Here is an 18,927-nt window from a genome sequence, read left to right on the forward strand (position 1 = left end):
CATGGTTGGTTCCATGCTCTTTTGAAACATGAAATGACTGTCAGATGAACTCTGACTGAAGTGTAACTCAGACCTGACCTTGTTAAGGCCAGAATATAGAGTAATATCTGCTGAGGTTTGCGGAGGATGAAGCCATGCAGGTGCTCCAATTATGCTCCATGGCAGTCGACTTCTGGGTGAAGGACGCACGGGGTGGCCGCATCCAGCACCCCCCAAACCACATGCCCTGTTTGCTTCAAGGGGACTAAAAACACTTACTGCTGCACTTAAGAGCGGCTGACCGGCGAGCAGCTTCGAATCCATAAAAATGGAGGAGCCGACAGCCATGCTATTCGGCTGATTTTGAGCCACAGCCTCAGAGCAGGAGAGACTGCATTGGCAGCCAGCAACTAACAGCCAGCAGACAGCAGAAATTCCAGGGCACTGTACTCCGCGTGCTCTCTCCCGTCCCGTTCTCACCAGGGGCAGCATAGGCACATTTTCCAGCTGCAGCAAGGAGTGGCTGAACCAGAGATCTCCCAATAGCAGCCAGCCTATAGTAACGAGGAGATGGTAGCTGTGTTCCACTGTGCTTTGTGCTCCGCCGATCGTGTGCTTCGTTCCCTGCTCGCATCACGAGCAGTAAAAACAATTTTCAGCTCAATCGAAGAGCTGCTGACTCGCTATGGAAATGAGAAACAGTGCAGTCTGCGAGCGACTGTGGCAGCAGCCTGCAGTAGGCATCCAGCAGCTGAAGGGGAAAGTTGATAGATTCCGAGGTGGTGCGCCTCCGAAAAAATACAAAGACCTCAGCAGATGCTCGGCGATCATATCACCCCATTAGATTACGGAGTACGGATGCTAGACCTGGGAAGGAGCTCGCAGTTAGTGACCTTTTCTTGTTGTGCTGTGCTAGCCAGATCTCTGGGCTTCTAAGGTTGAGGTGTTCTTCTTTGACTCTGGGGGGTGAGGCGAGGCTGGCTGGAGGCAGTGGCAAGGACGCAAAATAGGCAACAGACATTACATTAATATCAACAGTATTAGCATCCAGCCTTATTTCAAAGAACAGCAAAATCCGGAAAGACCCTTTACAAGACACCCCACAAGAATAATCAATAAGTACTATCTTGTGCCCTCTAAGGTGACAATCTCAGAGTCTTCCTCGGCGGAATAGTAACAAGGGGAGGCTGCAGAACCGGGTCTGTGTAGCACAGATGCGGCTTGTAGCCTCCACTTGAAAAATTGCCAGCACTATAGCACAATAATATACCATAGGGGCAAAACCTTTGAACAATAATCACTACGGAAAGCACCAATAAAACGTATTTCAAGAGATGCACTGGATACGTCAACGAAAACCTGTGCAGCAAAGAGGCTAAAGCCATTAAGAAACAGGGATCACTGGCTCAGGGCTTAGAGAGGTGCAACTCCCCCTTCATAGTTATGATCACTGAGGAACTCTCGCAATCTACGCTTATGCCTCTAAACTTCTTCTACTGAATAAATTGCAAGCCCAGACAGGAGGAATCACTCGCAAGCGCCAAAGGATATATGTAACATAAGCCTGTCATCATTATGGCATATAGGTCCAGTACCTCTAGCAGTAACCAAGAGAAAGCAGCAATTGAAGATCGAATGAAGCTGCCAAAATCGACTCTAATTGAAATACATCGTATGGAATTCTCAGCCGCCCTCATGAAAAAACAATGAATCTTATTTTGATCGAATTAAGGGAGATGAAACTAGCTCACAAGATGCCAGCGAAAATAACCTAACAATTGAGCCACATCTCTGATTCCTTAATGCAACTTACCGCCTGATGACTCCGGTTGGAGCAGCGGGTTGCTGCCCTCAAGAATTCAACAATCAAATGGAAATCAACATGAAAATCCAATCGGAATTAGAAGATCTACACCTTAAGCTGGACGATGCGGAGAACAAGTTCAGACGGACAAATTTAAGATTTGTTGGAATCCGGGAGGCTCTGGAGGCATACCAAACAGTCACCTCACTAGTCTCCGATTTGATATTCAAACATGTCCTTACAGAGAAAGAATACGAAGGGGAGGACTTAACCATTACACGTGCACACCGGCACAGTCGCTCGGCGAATGCCAAATATCCTAGAACGATTCTAGCAAACTTTTGATCCTTTCGTGTCTATCATGCGCTATAAGGCAGAAATCATTCCCTACGTTTGACAACTTCACGTTTGGAATGTTTTCGCACATGTCCATTGTAGAGGCTCGTCGCAAAGAGTTTATTGCTCTTATTGATGATTTTAAACGCCATTGGGCCCCAACGGGTATTGCGCAACAGTCAAAACTCGAGATACTTTATCAGGGGCGCTTTCAGATTTACCATTCTGTCGATTTAGATAGAAAGTTCTCATATTTGATCAAACAAAATCTGCCAGCCACAGGAGCAAGAAACAACAGCCATTAAGTAATGTAAGTGCCATTATAAATTAACTTTGTATTGATGATCATGAGGGGGTAGGGCTTAGAGATGGAAAGATGGAACGGCTCCTACCCCAAAATAGTAACTCCAAGCAAAGTTGACTTGCCTTGCCTTCAATAGCTATCAGAATATATCATATTCTATATGGCAAGAGGTTAGCTTTCTCTGTCATACGCCCAAAAGGGATTGGGTAGATAGCGACCATCCAGGGCATGTTCTTCTTGGTGGAGGGCTCGGTAGAGGGCTCAGAGTGCCATGACAAAGCACTCAGCTAGGATGTGGGGGGGCACAGGGGATTAGGGAAGGAGGGAGCTCAGCTCCATGGGGAGGTCAAGGATGGGTAGGGCCTCAGGAGTTGGTAGGGTGGGTATGGGAGGAGAGTGGGAAGGAGGGCACGAGGTGGGTAGGGATGAAACAGCAGGTAGAATATGTATTGTAGGAACTGTCCTTCAGCCGATCGAGCCACTATGTATACGCCGTCGCACAATAATCAAGGTCCATGCAATTCATATAATTGATGGGATTGAAAACCAATAAGATAGCATTATTTAATAGCAATGGCGCCAGCAACCAGGTTAAATTTATATCTACCATAGAATGGTTACTAGCAGCCAAAGTCCAAATTATTCTCTTACAAGAGACGCTTCTCAAGACCCAATGCAAGCCCCCTAGATTGCCAAAAGGGATATCACAAGCTTTTTATGCCTCATCGGGAGCAGCGATCAAAAGTGTGACATTCTTATTCGCTTTGACTTATAAAGGTGAAGTTATTGAGTTTTTAAGAGATCCTAACGCTAGATGGATTATCCTCAAGATGGTAATAGGAACGCAGCGGTTCTGTTTAGCTAGCTTTTATGGCCCAATACAAGATGATATAACAGCATTGAACGTGTTGTATGACGCACTCCGGGCTTCCTCAGGTTTGGTTCTGATAGAGGGAGGCTTCAATATCCTCCAGGATGTTGACCTGGACACATCCCGTTTGAATACGGCTCAGAACAAACCCAGGGCATTGAGGTTTTTAGCTACAATGACTGGGGAGCTAGCTTTAGTTAATCCATAGCGTTTGGAGAATCCTCACTCTCAGGCGTTTACCTATTTCTCGAAGAGATAATACTGCCTCCAGGATTGACTTTTCAAAAAATCTAGTTTCAATGGAGGAGTCGAAATTCTGGTATATGGTATAATCCCTTTTCTGATCATTCTGTTCATTGAACTGAATATTCATTTACTGTGACAAGAAAGATCGAGATGGTCACTTGATAAATCTTTGTTGACAAAGATTAACATGCATGGCGTGTACCCATCTTTTAAGAATTCCTTGAGAAAAATATTAGATCAGCTTCCTCATTTTCTGTCTGGGAAGCCTGCAAGGCCTTTAGTCCACAATGCACCAGGACAAAGACTCCACCTCAGATTTTCAGATCAGTGGGTGACAAGTGTAGTGCAAGTATGAAAAACAAGTGAATTATGTCTTCAAATTTGAACAGAAAGATCAAAAAACAACTGTGATCATCTCTGGCTTCTGGAGAGGACGCATGTGAATCTACAGCGCCACACGCTGCAAACAAATGATTATAGGGTAAGCAACATTTTCCATTTGAATGTGTGCCTGTAGATACCACATGCAGTGCATAGACTGTAAAGCAGTTTCTCCCCAAAATGATGGGTGGCGAACACATGATGCATGGAACAATATTTTCAACACAGTTGTCCAACTAAAGACATTTGATAGGCTTAACTTTGCACACAGTAGTGTTTAGTGAAAAAGTGTCATCTTGCCCAGGTGGTTGCTTTACAGATGTCTGCTAAAGGGATGCTACCCAAGAATGCCAGTGACCCATCCTTGTTCGTCGGATGTGCTCTAGTTCGCAGAGATAGACAGTGCAGTGTGCCAGGCCTTAGCAGAACAGGTTTTAGTGCACCCATTGTTGGGTGCATTAAAATCTTGCTTGAAAATGCCTTGCTTGAAAATGGGGTGTCCAATGTGAGGTCAAGCAAAGGCTGTGAAACGTTTTGGCTTATGAAAGGACTTGGCCGTATCGATGTGGTGTATAAGTGCCCTTTTGACATATAGGATGTGTAAAGTTCTTTTCGCTATGAATTCTGGGTGCAGAAAGAACATGGGCAGTGCAATGGTTTGATTAATGTGAACACGTGAAACTACATTGGCAGAAATTTGGGATTGAAAGGACCAATCTGTCCCCATGGACATGAATCCACGGTTCTTCTATCGTTAAAACGTGAAACTCACTGGATTGTTTTCAAGCATGCCTCCTTCTATGACAAGAAAAATAGGTCACAGGAGTGGAGGAGGTTGAAACCATGCACTGCCTCGAAACTACATTTGAGTTCCACATGGAAGCAGAAAGCATTTTGAGAGGTATAACGCTCTTGAGACACTCCAGGAAGGCATTAACAATAGGAATTTTGAAAAGGGACCTATGTTCCCTGTTGTGCAGGTATGCCACAACTGCAGTGAGAGATAGACAGATGGAAATGTATGCCTTTTGGAGATATAACAGTTAGACGATGATGTCTTGCAGATATGTTCTGGGGTCTATATGTTTAGTGATGCAGTAATGGACTAACCTTCTCCACTTTGCTGCACAGGAGCATGTAGTGAACTTGCAAGCCTCTCGCAGAATGAGCATACACTCCTATGGGATTTTGAGGTATCTGAATTTTAGGACCACAGATGCCAAATTGCTTGGTTGAACTGCTTGGGATCTGAGTGTCTGAGCTAACCCTGTTGCCGAGTGAGAAGGTCCAGCCTCCTCAGCAGTTTCTCTCATGGGCCGGCAGACATCTCCATGAGCATGAAGCGCTAGAAGAGCCTGGCCCTGGTTGATGACGCTTGGCGAGGGGCCCATGGACACTTGCTTTATTTTTTTCACCACGTATGCAATGAGGACAAGAGGAGTGCACTGCCAGTGGACTCTGGGTGCTCTGGATAGGACGTTTTAGCATTTTGCGTTTTGAGTGGTGACAAACAGATCGTTAAATTGGTTCAGCAACTTTAGGTCTACGATCAATTGGAGGGACCCATCCTTATTGGATATTAAGGAGGAGAAGGGGGACACTCCATCATGCCAGCGTGGGGGCACCCGCTTGATGGCATCTTCAGCTGGGAGCGCTTGCACTGCCTCTTTCAACAGTCGAAGATGGACTGGGCAGAGGACACAGTGTTTGGGCAGGATGTGTTATGGTGTGATGTAGAACTCTCAGAAGTACCCCATCTGTACTACTGACAGAACTCGTGTCAGAGAGAATTCTTTTCCACTGGGGGAGAACAACCTCAGTTGTCCCCAAATAGGTGCTGTATTTCTCGGAGGAAAGGATTGAGAGCCTCTGCTCTGAGGCTGAAGAGATATGGCTGAAGCCACCAAACCTCATGCCTCGGCTGTTGCATCTGTAACCACCTTGTGTGAAGGACTCAGAAGGGCTATGTGTCCTAAAAGGGACTGCTGCTGGTGCTTGTAGCCCTGCCATTGGGAGGATGCTGGCACTCTGGATTCATATTTGCCTAATGGTAGACCTTGTAATGGAAAACTGGAGGGCATTTACTGATCGGGCTATGTCCATGTCCTTTATGATTTATTCCAGCATCTCATCAGTCTGAGGGCTGAAGAGATGCTCCCCAATGAAAGGCATAAGAAGATGATGCTGCACTTCTGTCCGGAAACCAGAGATTCAGAGCCAAGTGTGGTGCCATAGGAGAATGCTACTATTTATGCTTCTGGAGGTGATATCTGTGGCATCCGACGTGCATTTAATATTAGCATTAATTATGACCTTGCATTCCCCCACTAGCTCTTCTCCCCTTTTGCTATGAGCCTCAGAGGTGCTTGGTCAGGTCTTCCATTTCTTCCCAGGGGTATCCCACTGCCATATGATTTCCATAAGGTTCAATATGTTCACTTCTTTGTTGGGTGGAGGTGCAGCGACCAGTGCATGCACCGAAGCATATTAGAGTGCAATATGTACAACCAGTGAGTCGGTTGGAACTTGACCTCTGATAAAATCTGGGTCATCTAGAATTGGTGTAGATTCCTTCTCTACCTGTGGTGCACAGACTTTACCCTCACTTGTTCCTGAACATTTTTGGTAGCAGATTTAATCACACTTTAAATCGAAGAAGGGGCTGTACTGATATTTAGGTCTTTGAGAGTGTCTACTAGGAAATCATCCTAGTTTTACCCCGCAAATATTTTTACTTTGGAATGGTGGGTGGCCCTTTGGATTACAGCATAATAAGCAGTAATGTTGGGTTTGGTGGGGTAAGTATCTAGTTTATCGTTAGAATCGAGTAGGATCTTCCCCTTAAAAGCATAGATGTGTATTATCTCCTGTTGAGGACTCGGACAGATGTAGCTGGATGTTGGGTCTCCGTGTATTGTGTTCGGTCAGTGACTATCTCAAGGCCAGTCTAGATGGGTCTTTCGCTGTCAACTTTGGCTATGAAGCTGGGTGTGGGTGGGTGCTGAGAGTGTGGTGTTGTTCGACAACCGTAGGTGGAGGCTTGCTCAGTGTCAAAAAAAGCATTTTGTGGTTGAGAGGTTCACGCTGGCGGAGCTGCATCTGGAAGGTCAGTCTCCATCTGGAGTAGTGCTTTGCCTGGGGACCCTTGGGAGGTTGCAAAGGCTGACCTTGTTGCATTTGTGGCAGGACTACAAATTTAGGCGTAGACCCAGTCTTCATTCCAGACTGCTTCCAGGCTGGACACTTGGCGCCTTCCTACTTGACCTTGGAGGCTTCAGAGGACACCACCTCCAGCCTTGCACCCCCTGTGTGGCTGGAAGGCCAGATGGGCATGCTTCTTCCTCCCGGCACTGAACCGATCCTTCTGGCACGAAGATGGTGGTGGTCTCAGGGGAGGTGTGAAGCTGAATTGTGTGATGTGCCCAACGCCTCTCTCTTCAAGACATGGAGCGGTTTGCTACAGCAGAATGCCTGGCATCGGTCACAAGAAGTATAGATGTGTTTCAGCGAAAGGTAGAAGTTACACACACCAAGTTGGACTAACCATGGTATATTCAAAAGGTGAGGAATGCACGGGTAAATATATCCATCAAAAAACCCAATTCAGCTTCTTGTGGAATTCAAGAGGGGGAAGGGGAGACTAATGTGTTGTGGGAGGTTGTTCCTGGCTTTAGGAGCCATGTATGAGAAGATGCGACCTCCGGATCTGCTTTTGCGTATGCATAGGGTGTGAGCCAGTGAGAGCCTGGCAGAACAGAGGTGTCTGGAAAGTTGGAGGAATGGACTGCGGCTGATCAAGTAGGCTGGTCCTATGTTGTGGAGTGCTTTGTAGATGTGGGAGAGGAGCTTGAATGGTGCACACTGAGTGTAAGGAGCCCATGGAGTTCCCGAAGGTATGTTGTGATGTGGGCCTGGAGTGGAAGATTGAGGACTAGTCTGGCTGCTGTGTTCTGAATGGTTTGAAGGCTATTTGTAACTAGTTGGTTATACTTGCGTACATAGTGTTCCCGTAGACCAGTTTGCTGGTGATAAGAATTTGGGTGACAATTTTCCTGGTGTTGTCATGTAGCCACATGAAGATCTTCAGCATCCCCAGGGTGTTGAAACAGGCCAATGCAACTGTGTTGACTTGGGCAGACATGTCCAGTTTTTTGTCTATAATGCTTTTGAGGTTTCCTGCTTGTGGGCTGGGTGTGAGGGTTGGTCCGAGGTCGGCAGGCCCCCAGGTCGATTTCCATAGCGAAACATCTTTGAAGAAAATCACCAATTCAGCTTAAGGCAGTTCGGTTGTGCATGCGGTGAAGTTGTTTCTGGTGTTGGGCGTTTGTCCTAATAGACAATATCAGTTGCATGTAGTCTGTGTCGGTAGGAGTGTTGATGCTGTGAGCTCGGATGAAATCTGCCAGAGGGGTGAAGTTCATGGTGAAGAGTGTTAGGCCGAGCAAGGAGACCTGGGGGACTCGTCAGAAGCACAGGAGCTCATCTGTGGAGTAGGGTAGCATGTTGATGGTCTGAGTTCTTCCGATGAGTTAACTCTAACTTGCACCCTTGCGATGCACTGGTTATGACCTCACATACTGCATCACTCATTACATGTCCTATGACATAATTGATAATATCATTGACAACATCTGAAATGACATCATTGATGACAACACCATGTATGGAGTGGATACAAGTTATAGTAATTTGAAATAAATATAATTGTTGAATTTCAGTCTGTTTTTTTAGTTTAAAATCTTACATTTCAACTGACATTTGACCATGACTATAACCGCATTTTAACCTTTGTTTTTGTAAGGGAATTTTAGCATTTTTTTTTTATACAAACTAAGATATTATTACCATACTTAACTATAACGTTACTTTAACCTTTTGTTTTTTTGAAGTTCTAGGGTTCTTGTACCGCAAAATAATATTTGACTACCATATGCAACAATTCCAGCCTGTGCTTGCAGCCAGGCCTTTTGCCCAACCCTCTGACAGCCTTTGCCCGTGCACAGCGTAGGGTTGGCTACAGGGCCCTGCACCCTACCCCTGTGGGCGGGCATCTTCTGATGCATGCTGTGTGTGGCGTAGTGTGGCATAGCAGGACCAACACAGTACAGATACGCCCCGCCCTCTACTATTTTTTCAATGGTTTTCCAATTCCTAGTGAGTCTTGCGGGGCCAGCAGGGGCCCTCTCTCCTGTGGAGTTCTTGCGGGAGTAGAGCAGTTCTGCTGCAACCCAAACCATACTAACAGAATATATATATATATATATATATATATATATATATATATATATATATATATATATATATATATATATATATATATATATATTATTTTTTAAATGTAGTTCCCCTTGCCTTCAAAAATGCTGTAGTCAACCAATTTCTCAGAGGACTTATGGGAGCATTATGGCCAACAGGAAAAGAGGTCCTTTTGGCCAATCAGACTGCTCTATTATTTAAAGTTGTGTGCTTGTGGGACTCATCTTAGAGTGCCACAAACACAACCGTCCAGATATATACATTTTGAACCTTAATTTCTCAAGGACTACTAAAAGGAATTACACCAAATCACAAAACATACTTTCAGGGTAAAGATCTAGTTTTCTGTCAAATAATTCCGCTCAGCTGTTGGGGTATAGTTCTGTTAAAAAATCCCTATAAAAACAGCATGTGTAAATTGTGTTTTGGAACATTACTTTTTTGCTCGCCCCTGCTTGACGGATTAGCCTGAAATTTTGAAGAAAGGAGCGCAGGTGGGTGAGCTTTTTGTTTTTTCAGAACATTTTGTGGAGAGTCTTCAAACGGCACCAAAATTATTAGTAAAGCAGAAAATGCTTTTCCTAAGGTAACTCGGTCCCAACTATAACTAGACAGTGGCAACCACACACACATATACACGCACATAATTACATACACACACACATATACATATATATATATATATATACACACACACACACACACACACACACACACACACATAATTCCTATTTTTTCTTCTAATGATGATAAACTCACTAACTTTTCTTTTTTTGTACACTGTCATGGGATCTAAACTTCTGTGCTCCTCTTTTCTTTTACTATATGCAACTGCACTCCTAATGCCCTGAGACCCTATATTCATATATAAACTGTTACAAACCTTAAACACACATTTTCTTTTCTCGTTTCCTTTTTATTATTTATTCCTTTAGCCATATTTATTTACATTTCACTTATTTTTTGTAATATGAATATACATTTAAATGTAAAATTATTACATTAGAATCCTATATTTTAATATTTTATGTACATTTTAAATGTGTAGTGTAGAATAAATGTACCTAATCTTCGCAATATAAACATCCTTGATAAATGTATGTCAATGTATACACACACATTATATATATATATATATATATATTTTTTTTTTACTGAAAAAAACAAAAAGGTTACAGGGACGTTATAGTTAGGTTCAGATTTTAAACCTAAAACCATAGAAATTTAGCAGTTATACTCCTAGTTATCTCGTGCCCCAAGGTAACTATAACTCGCACCACTGCGATGCACAATTGTCTCATGAATAATTGTATTGCAAATGTTGCAGTGATATTATCAATGATGCAATAGGAGATGTCATGACTGATGTAATATGTGGGGTAATTATCAGTGCATGGGAAGGGCGTGAGTTTGTTACCCTTTGGCTCCCTGCTTCCCAGGCCGATTTCGGTCCCAGGGACCCCAACCCTTGGGGTCTTGCCAGATTGCAATACCGGGAGGTGGGTACACAGCCCCCCGCCCCATGCCAATTATGGCCCTGGAAACCCCATCCCCCGGTCAACAAAGGATGGGTTCCTGGTGCCCACCCAGTGCACCCACCACAATATCGTTTGGGGGTCGCGGGGAGCCCCAAAGTCCCCATTACCCTAGCCGGGTCAGCTTCCTGCGGGAGCTGGCATTGCTCCAGTCTCATGGGGTACAGCTAAAATAGGCTACTCCCGGCGGGTGGGAACAATCTATTCATCTGTTTCCCTACCCGCTTCAGTGCAAGCAGGGAAACAGATGAAGTCTGCTCCCAGCAGGCGGGGGCATTTTTCATGCTGCTGCCCACTGGGAGGGGATTTGGTGTTTGCTCCGGCTTGGCCGGAGTTTTGAAATTGCTCCCACCAAGCGAGAGCAAAAACAAGTTTCCCTGCACGTGCCACAGTGGGTAGGGAAATTGCTATGTCCTAGGGGTAGGGACACAGCATGAGCCAGCCCTGGGAGATGGGGTTCCGAGTGACATTAATGGCTCAGGGAGGAGGGCCGCTTGGCCGGAGTTTTGAAATTGCCCCCACCAAGCGAGAGCAAACACAGGTTTCCCTGCCCGTGCCACAGCAGGCAGGGAAATTGCCCTGTCCCAGGTGTAGGCACCCCTGTGACACAGATTGAGCCTGACCTGGGAGATGTGGTCCCATTAATGGCTCAGGGAGTAGGGCCGCATGGCCGTCCTCCCATTTGTTGTTGTGGCTGGGCCTCAAGAATGGGGGTTGGGGGAGGGTGCATGTCATCGCGGCCCCTCTCCGCATTCTATATATGGACGCACCCTGGGGGATGGGGTACCTGGGGCCGAAGTCTGCCCATAGAGCGGGGCTGCTTGCCCATCTCACCCTTTTTGATTACGGCCTGGCTGGGGTTGGAATCGGCCCGGGAGGAGGGTTCACTTGTTTTTAAAAGGCTGTGCTCTGACGTCCCCAGGGCTAAAATTAGGCCTGGGGAGATGGGGCTGTGTGGCCCCCTTCCCCTTCTTACAAACTGCTGAACCCCGGTGGGATCAAAATAAGCATGGGGAGGGGGAGGCCATGTGCTGATTCTCTCCCTTGATGGTAAAGATGCAGTACTCAAATACAAGAGGTGAAGCTGTGCATATAATAGTAATACATGCATGTACTTCAAGCAGAGAACAAAACTATTTCATAAAAGGGTATTGGTCAAGGATGATCTACAGTCACTCAATTTACCAAAGAGAATGCTTGTACTGTGAATTCTCACCAAAGGTCGATGGCTTTCCAAAAATAGTTGTCTTCAGCAAAATGGAAGAGTTACTTACCTTCATTAACGATATATCTGGATATAGCTGGTAGAGACACAGTCTAGCCGTAGATTCCTCAACTTAGAATATCCCCCCAGGCATCAGATTGGATCTGGAAAATCTTTTTTCCCCAGCAATACCTCTGCACGCCGGGAGGCGGCGTCGCCCAGCTCCGTCCTGACGTCGTCCACGGAAGTGACGTCAATCGAGCCTTATAAGCACCTCCCGGCGTGCTGACGTCAGTTTTCTACAGGAAACTTTTCCGTGCCACAACGTGGAGCCGTGCAAAAAAACTGCAATAGCACAGGAACAGTATGTGTTAAAAAATAATAAAATCATGAAAAAGCACCCAGTACCCGGAGGGGCTGAAGGGAGCCCACAGAATACTTGCTGCGAGCAAGGGCCCAACAAATTGCCAAGCTGTCCCCCCCTCGAAGGGGCAACGACAGCGGCACAAAAGATATGACAAGCGAGGCACAGCTTGTCACCACAGAAGGGAAATTAAAAGAACCACAATATTGAAGCAACATGTTGCAAGACAAGGGACTAGAAGTGAACGACCACTAGAAAGTTCACCACACACACTCCAGAGATTGGAGAACTGTAGCACCAAGAGAACCCAACCCAACCGACTGCCAGAGAAAGGAGGAGGCATAGGTGTGGGCGGTGGGTGGGAATTAAAAACAGAATAACTCCAGGCATGAGTAGCACAGAAGGAAAACATGAGAAGGTAGTAAAAAAGTATAGACCTGAGTCACCTAAAAACATGGACGGAGTGGAGAACCAAAGGGCTCCAAAGCTGCCAAAGGAAGGTGCGAGAGAACGACACGAACCAAACTCTAGGACGGAGGGGTGTCCGAAGGGCCCCATATAGAACAACACACCCTACCCCAGACTGATGTGTGAGAGCACACCTCCGGAAGACAAAAGCCACCAGAAAGAGGGAGGCTAGGTGGAAAGACACCATATGAAAAGGTCTTCACATGGTGGGGAGGATGGGCGGGCGTTAAGCAACCTGTGGCTAGACTGTGTCTCTACCAGATATATCGTTACCGAAGGTTAGTAACTCTTCCATCTGATAGAGACATCTAGCCGCAGATTCCTTAACTTAGAATAGATACCAAAGCCCTACCCCATAGGAGGAGGGTCTGCGAAACAACCACCAAGTTCCAGGAGAACATATTTGTCAAGAGGCTGACGAAAAAACGGTGGAAACCGCAATGCCAGGACAACGGGCATTAGACCCATGACCCACCTTAAGGAGCATGAACAAGGGATGGTAAAGACACCAAATCCGACGAGGGACGGTGTGAGACCTCTATCGCCCAGACACAGACGAAATGAAAACAGAACTAGAAGTTCAGTGGCAACTTAAGAAACAATGCAGAGAGACCTTCAAAGAAGGATCCAGGCATCGGTCCCTATAACTCAAGAGGAACGAAGTATCAAGGGTCAAAACAACATGACAACGGTAGAGCATACTGCCTGAACACACACCACAGTGGAAGCCACAAGAAACAGGGGACAGTCGGAAGACTATCCACCTCAGAACAGGAGCCGCAGCATGAGGCCCGTGGGTGGAAGAAAAAACACCTTCATGTGTACTGCCTAGGACACGTGACAAAAGTGGCAGGGCTGAGCCCAGAGCCTAGTGCCAACAGAGACAGAGGAGCCACCATTTGAGCAAAAGCTCAGGAGGTAGGCATGCAGCCAAACGAATTGCAAGGCACCACTGTGATTGGATAACCTGCAAGGCTATGAACACACAGAGGACACTATCCCGAAGGAAAGAGAAAGCAAGAATGTCTGACACAAAGGCAAAAAAGACTTAGTTTGCGAGCACCCTAGTGACGTGTAGAATCCTCGATATACACACACGAGACAGGAATGTCAAAACACGTAGGTGGAGTGACTAAATCCTAAATAGGGGAGTAATGCAAGCGTCACCACGGCACCGGTGTGCTGCATAACAGTTAAGAATGCAGAAAAAATAACAGGTTCCCGAGGGGGGAAAATCCTGGTCTCCCGTGAGACAGCGGAAACATAGACTACAAGACTGCCCATAAAGGATAGAAAGAAGGCACAGACAGAAGCCTGGCGCCAAAAGCCTATACCGCCAAAGACCAACACACTCTACCAAAATGGAGAACGCCAAGAAGAATACACACACAGAGTAATGCCACCTAAAGAAGCACCTGTGCCATAATGGGAGCATGAACACACACCCAGAAAAATATCACGGGTGCAGGACAGGAAGGACAAACCGGACCCCATGTCCTGCAAGAAGCATGGAACCGGAGACCGTGCCAGGAAAGACCTGCCTCCGACCCCCTAGGGGCGCGTGTCCACGGATAGACAGGTAAGACGTGCACAGCGAGGTTGTAGGAACACGCCAGAGTGACAAAACCCCCTACAGAGGCAGGGATGTATTACGGACCAAACGTAGACAACCAATGGTAACCCTTGGAGAGAAACTAATCCTATGAAACTCACCAGAGGTGACATCCAACAACACTAGGAAGAGTCAGCTTGCGCCAAAATTCCTGAGCAAACAAGAGTAGCAATACGATTGCCAACAAATACCCCACATAGGGTAGGGCACAACCTTACAAAAGAAGGGCCCCTCTTGAGACAAGCTGGTAGGCAGAGGCTCAAAAGAAAGGTAAACACAGTTTAACCAGCTGTACCGGAATAAGTAAACAACACAGCTGAGCAGCCATATAACTTAAAACATCTGCGGCCCACAACGGGTAACAGAAAAGAGGTACATATACAGGAGGCGCCTGACCGCCGAATCAGCATGGGCGTCAAAAAGAGTGACCCCATTAAATGGTATATCTTTAAGCCGCTCCTGAACATGCTCTGGGATAAAGCCATCATGCAACCACGCGTGGCGGCGTATGGCAACCGTCCTGGCCATAGTACGACCCACAGTGTCCGCGGTGTCCATGACAGACCGAATTGAAAAGTGCACCATATCATGGCCATCATCGATTAAGCGGGCCGGATCGGCAAGGAGGGGAGGAGCCGGTCAACAGTGTCCCAAAGGACAAATGTAGCCCAAGCAAATACACACAACGTGATGAGGGACCGGAGTCCCGAGCTGGCGGATGCAAACACATCGCAGCCATATGACTCCAACCACCGAGACTCCAGAATGGGAGGATGCAACGGAACAGAAGTCACAGGGAGAGCTTCCTGAAGCACACGTCCCCCAGCTCCAGAATGGAGGGTCAAATAGGTGGGGTCAGTGGGAGCCGGCCGATGTGCCACAGCACGATCCACGGGTTCCCCGGAGGAGGGCCGTGCCACGTTCTGAGAAGGATGTCAAACAACGACTCAGCAAAAGGTAACAATGGTACCATGTTCCCCGCGCCGTGGTGGAGAATATCCAGCAAAGGCTCCGAAGGACTAGAGACTGAGGGCGGCTCCATCCTTAAGAACGTCCCACTAGCCTCTGTGGCCCGCGAGGCTGTGAAAGAAAGTCATCAGTAGGTGATGGACGCAAGCTAAACCGCCCAATTAATAGAGGCTCAGCAGCAAGATGAGTAGGCCAGTGCTCCACTGGCGTCTGCTCTGGAGAGGAGTCAAATGACTCAGGGGGTGGAGAACCCATCGGGACCACATCCTCCACCACTAAAGCTGGAGACGGTACCGGCGTCGAGGCGACATCGAGCCGGCGCCAGAGACCTCTGAAGAGACCCTGACTGGTGGAGTGGAGCAAGCGTCGGCGACCTCCGAAAATGCCTAAACCGGCCTAGTCAAGCCGGCAACCTTCGAAAAGTTCTCGACCCCTCGAAGGGAGCAGGTGAGCTCGAAGAGGTCTCGACTCCTCGAGTCAGCGAGGTATTACTTTCCGGATCCGCGTTATGACGCGGAAAAGAAGAAAAACTGACGTCAGCACGCCGGCTCCATTGATGTCACTTTCGTGGATGAAGTTAGGACGGAGCCGGGGGACGCCGCCTCCTGGCGTGCAGAGGTATTGCTGGGTAAAAAAGATTTTCCGGACCCAGTCTGACGCCTGGGGTGGGGGGGGGGAGGGGGGATATTCTAAGTTAAGGAATCTGCGGCTATATGTCTCTATCAGATAACCTGAATTCTTCAAGATAACCTGTTTACATAAAGCTAGTGAAATTGTGCTTTTTCCCAATGCACATCTATACTAAACCTGCAATTCAGAGTTCAAAGCCAGAAAAAGTGATGGTTAAATGTATTCCCCGTCTCCTCAACTTACCTTTGCCCTAAGCCGGTTGACCAATCAAGAGACAAAGCCAGACAATCGGGGCCCAGTTCCACGCTGCACATCGCATCCAGCCGACAGCTCTCCTACTGAGGAGAAGAGTAATTTATCAGAAAAACTGTAATTAGCCTGCAATGCAAACAATACGAATGTCATACAAATCCCTTCTCCCATCACCTAGATTACTAGGTTGATAATACGGCCACTCCATTGTTACACTGGTGAAAAATACCAGTGATTTGTGTATGGATTTGCATTTTCTTGCTCTCCAAGACTCAAGAACAAAACAAACAAAGGCCATTTATCAAAGGAAACCAATATGTGTAAAAACATCTTAATGGAAACGATCCATGAATTTGTCATGTAATATCTTTGGGCACGTCATATTATGTTGCATATTCCTATAATCCCACAAGCAGTGAGTTCTATTTACATATATTCAAAACCCAAGACAAACAGTGATTACTTAAAGTAGTATTTCTGATATGCTCTCTATTCTGCAAGTGAGTTCAAATATAAAGTTCATGGAGTTCTAATAAGATTCATGTTCCATAAGTCCAACAACTGTGAATTAAGAGGAAGCCTAAGTACTGATTGAAAAAAAGATGTTTTCCCTTTGTAACACTGTCAATCCAAAAGGCTCTTGCTGACGGCTAATGGTTCTTTTTAATGCCATTCGATAACTAATATACTCTCATTCATGTAATACCCAACGCATACAAACAGCTCTTTCGGGTGAGTTTGTATACACACCTACATACACACACATATATGCATTACTATAATGGTATGCATGCAAATGTACAGATTGTTTTAAGTGGGCAGAAAAGCTGCTCTTTCGTTTTTTTCTTAAATTGCTTAATGGATTTGCGGAGCCTCGTGGGTGACTGTGTGCTTCACAAATACACAGGACATAACAAAATTTGGATACCCAGTACCAAACACAAGCTTCTCAGTGTGATACAGCAAGTCAAAGGCACCCTTCACAGCCCAGTGCAAGAACCGTAAATACTGATCCAGACACAAACAAACCACCACACACACACCCTCACACCCACCCACCCCTTTCAATAAAAAACGAAAATTGAATTTCAACCCCTAGACCAGCCCTGATCTCTTGCAGGGAAACAAAAGGCAGACTTTGACCTATAGCTCCACCTAGTGGCTAAATGATTTATTGTCGCCCCCTCTATAAACTTTGGAAAGCTCCTGTGTTAAGAGATATTTGGAAAAGTCCTGCAGCCACCACTAAGCTATGAATGATTAATTTAGACACACACAACATATAACCAAGCTTCATCAGGGTCGATCATCCTCATTTCTTCAAGTAAATGTCCTCCCACTCCGCCATTAGGATTCTATTTCACAATTATTTTAGCTTGCTACCTTTCTTCAAAACCATCAAATAACACTACATTCCGGATGCATGTGCTTTAAGTAAGGATTTATCAAACTACTCCCTCAGCCACATTTTAAGGCAAAGCACACCCGTACGTGCCCAACAGCCCTTGCTGCCTGCCCCTCTGCTGGCTACTTCCTCACCCAACACAACTCCACTTATTCCTGCGACAAACCTACGAGTCTGTTCCCATCTACCGCATTGCCTCCATCGTTTTCTAGTATAATGCCATGTCTATGTCTGTCATGTTTTTTACGAGTTTCTATGATGCTGTTATGTAAATAGTGGATCACTCCCAAAAAAGTCAAAAGTAATGTTTATGATCTTTATCCAAAAGTCTATGCAAAAAATAAGTATTTGATTAATAAAATTCAAAGTAATTCTTTACCAATTCTGTCATAAGTCCCTTTTATGTGGGCTCTCTTTATTGCTTACTCACCTAGCTTAATTATTGTTGTTCTTTGTCTAACTTAGCTATAGACCTTTTCCAAATTTACAAACCTATGAGTTGGTCATCCCCATCATTATGCTCTACCTTTGCCTGTCACTTGCGCTCCTCAACAGCTACACCTTCTAGCCCTTATTTGTACATCCCCTGTGCCCGCTGCACAATTCCTCCACACTCCTCTGCCATCCATGATCACCTAGCCTGTGTCATGGATCCACAAACAACCACCAAACCACTCTGGAGCCAGCTGGACGTTACGCTTATAAAATTACCTACCCCCTGAACTTATTAAAACAACAACCAAATCCCTAAAACACAGACTCTTCAAATCTCATCCGGAAACGCTCGTCTCTGACCCAGATTTTTGAACAAATACAGGAGCTATATTTAGGGACCCCATTTTTTACACAAAAAGATGGGCACAATGAAGAAAAGCTCTCCTCTCTCTGCTAGTGATCTCCACAAACAGAAAAATGCCCCATGGTCTCAAACGGTTGGTATCCCCTTCTGCGTCATGCAGAGCCGCTGCCACCATCACCATCTACAACAACGGTATTCTCCTCATCCAGTCGTCAGATCACCACCTTAAACTATTGGAGGTCTGATTCCTCCTCCGTTCTACCAAACACTGTAGACCTCACTAATTCACCTACTTCACCTGGGGATAGACACCACTGCCACCCACACTAGATTGCAGCCTGACCCCACAGCCAGTGCTATTACTTCAGATTTACATAACCAAGTTACCAACTCCCTCGCCCTGACGACACAGCTTACCTCCCACCTGACTCAACCAATGTCTCCTCAGAATGCTGATCCCCCAACAACATTTAATAGCTCAGCATTATCACGCCCGCTCACCCATATAGTGG

General features: G+C 46.1%; 1 protein-coding gene across 1 annotated transcript in view; it reads right to left on the reverse strand.

The window, feature by feature from the left end:
• Positions 1–18,927, reverse strand: part of DPH7 (diphthamide biosynthesis 7) — a 118,147-nt gene that overhangs the window by 42,237 nt on the left and 56,983 nt on the right. The window contains exon 5 of the mRNA XM_078642114.1: positions 16,203–16,294. Within this exon, the coding sequence (XP_078498240.1) occupies positions 16,203–16,294 (92 nt within the window). The remainder of the gene's footprint in view (positions 1–16,202; positions 16,295–18,927) is intronic.

Source organism: Lissotriton helveticus, chromosome 5_1 (genome assembly GCF_964261635.1).
Source record: "Lissotriton helveticus chromosome 5_1, aLisHel1.1, whole genome shotgun sequence".
Taxonomy (NCBI): domain Eukaryota; kingdom Metazoa; phylum Chordata; class Amphibia; order Caudata; family Salamandridae; genus Lissotriton; species Lissotriton helveticus.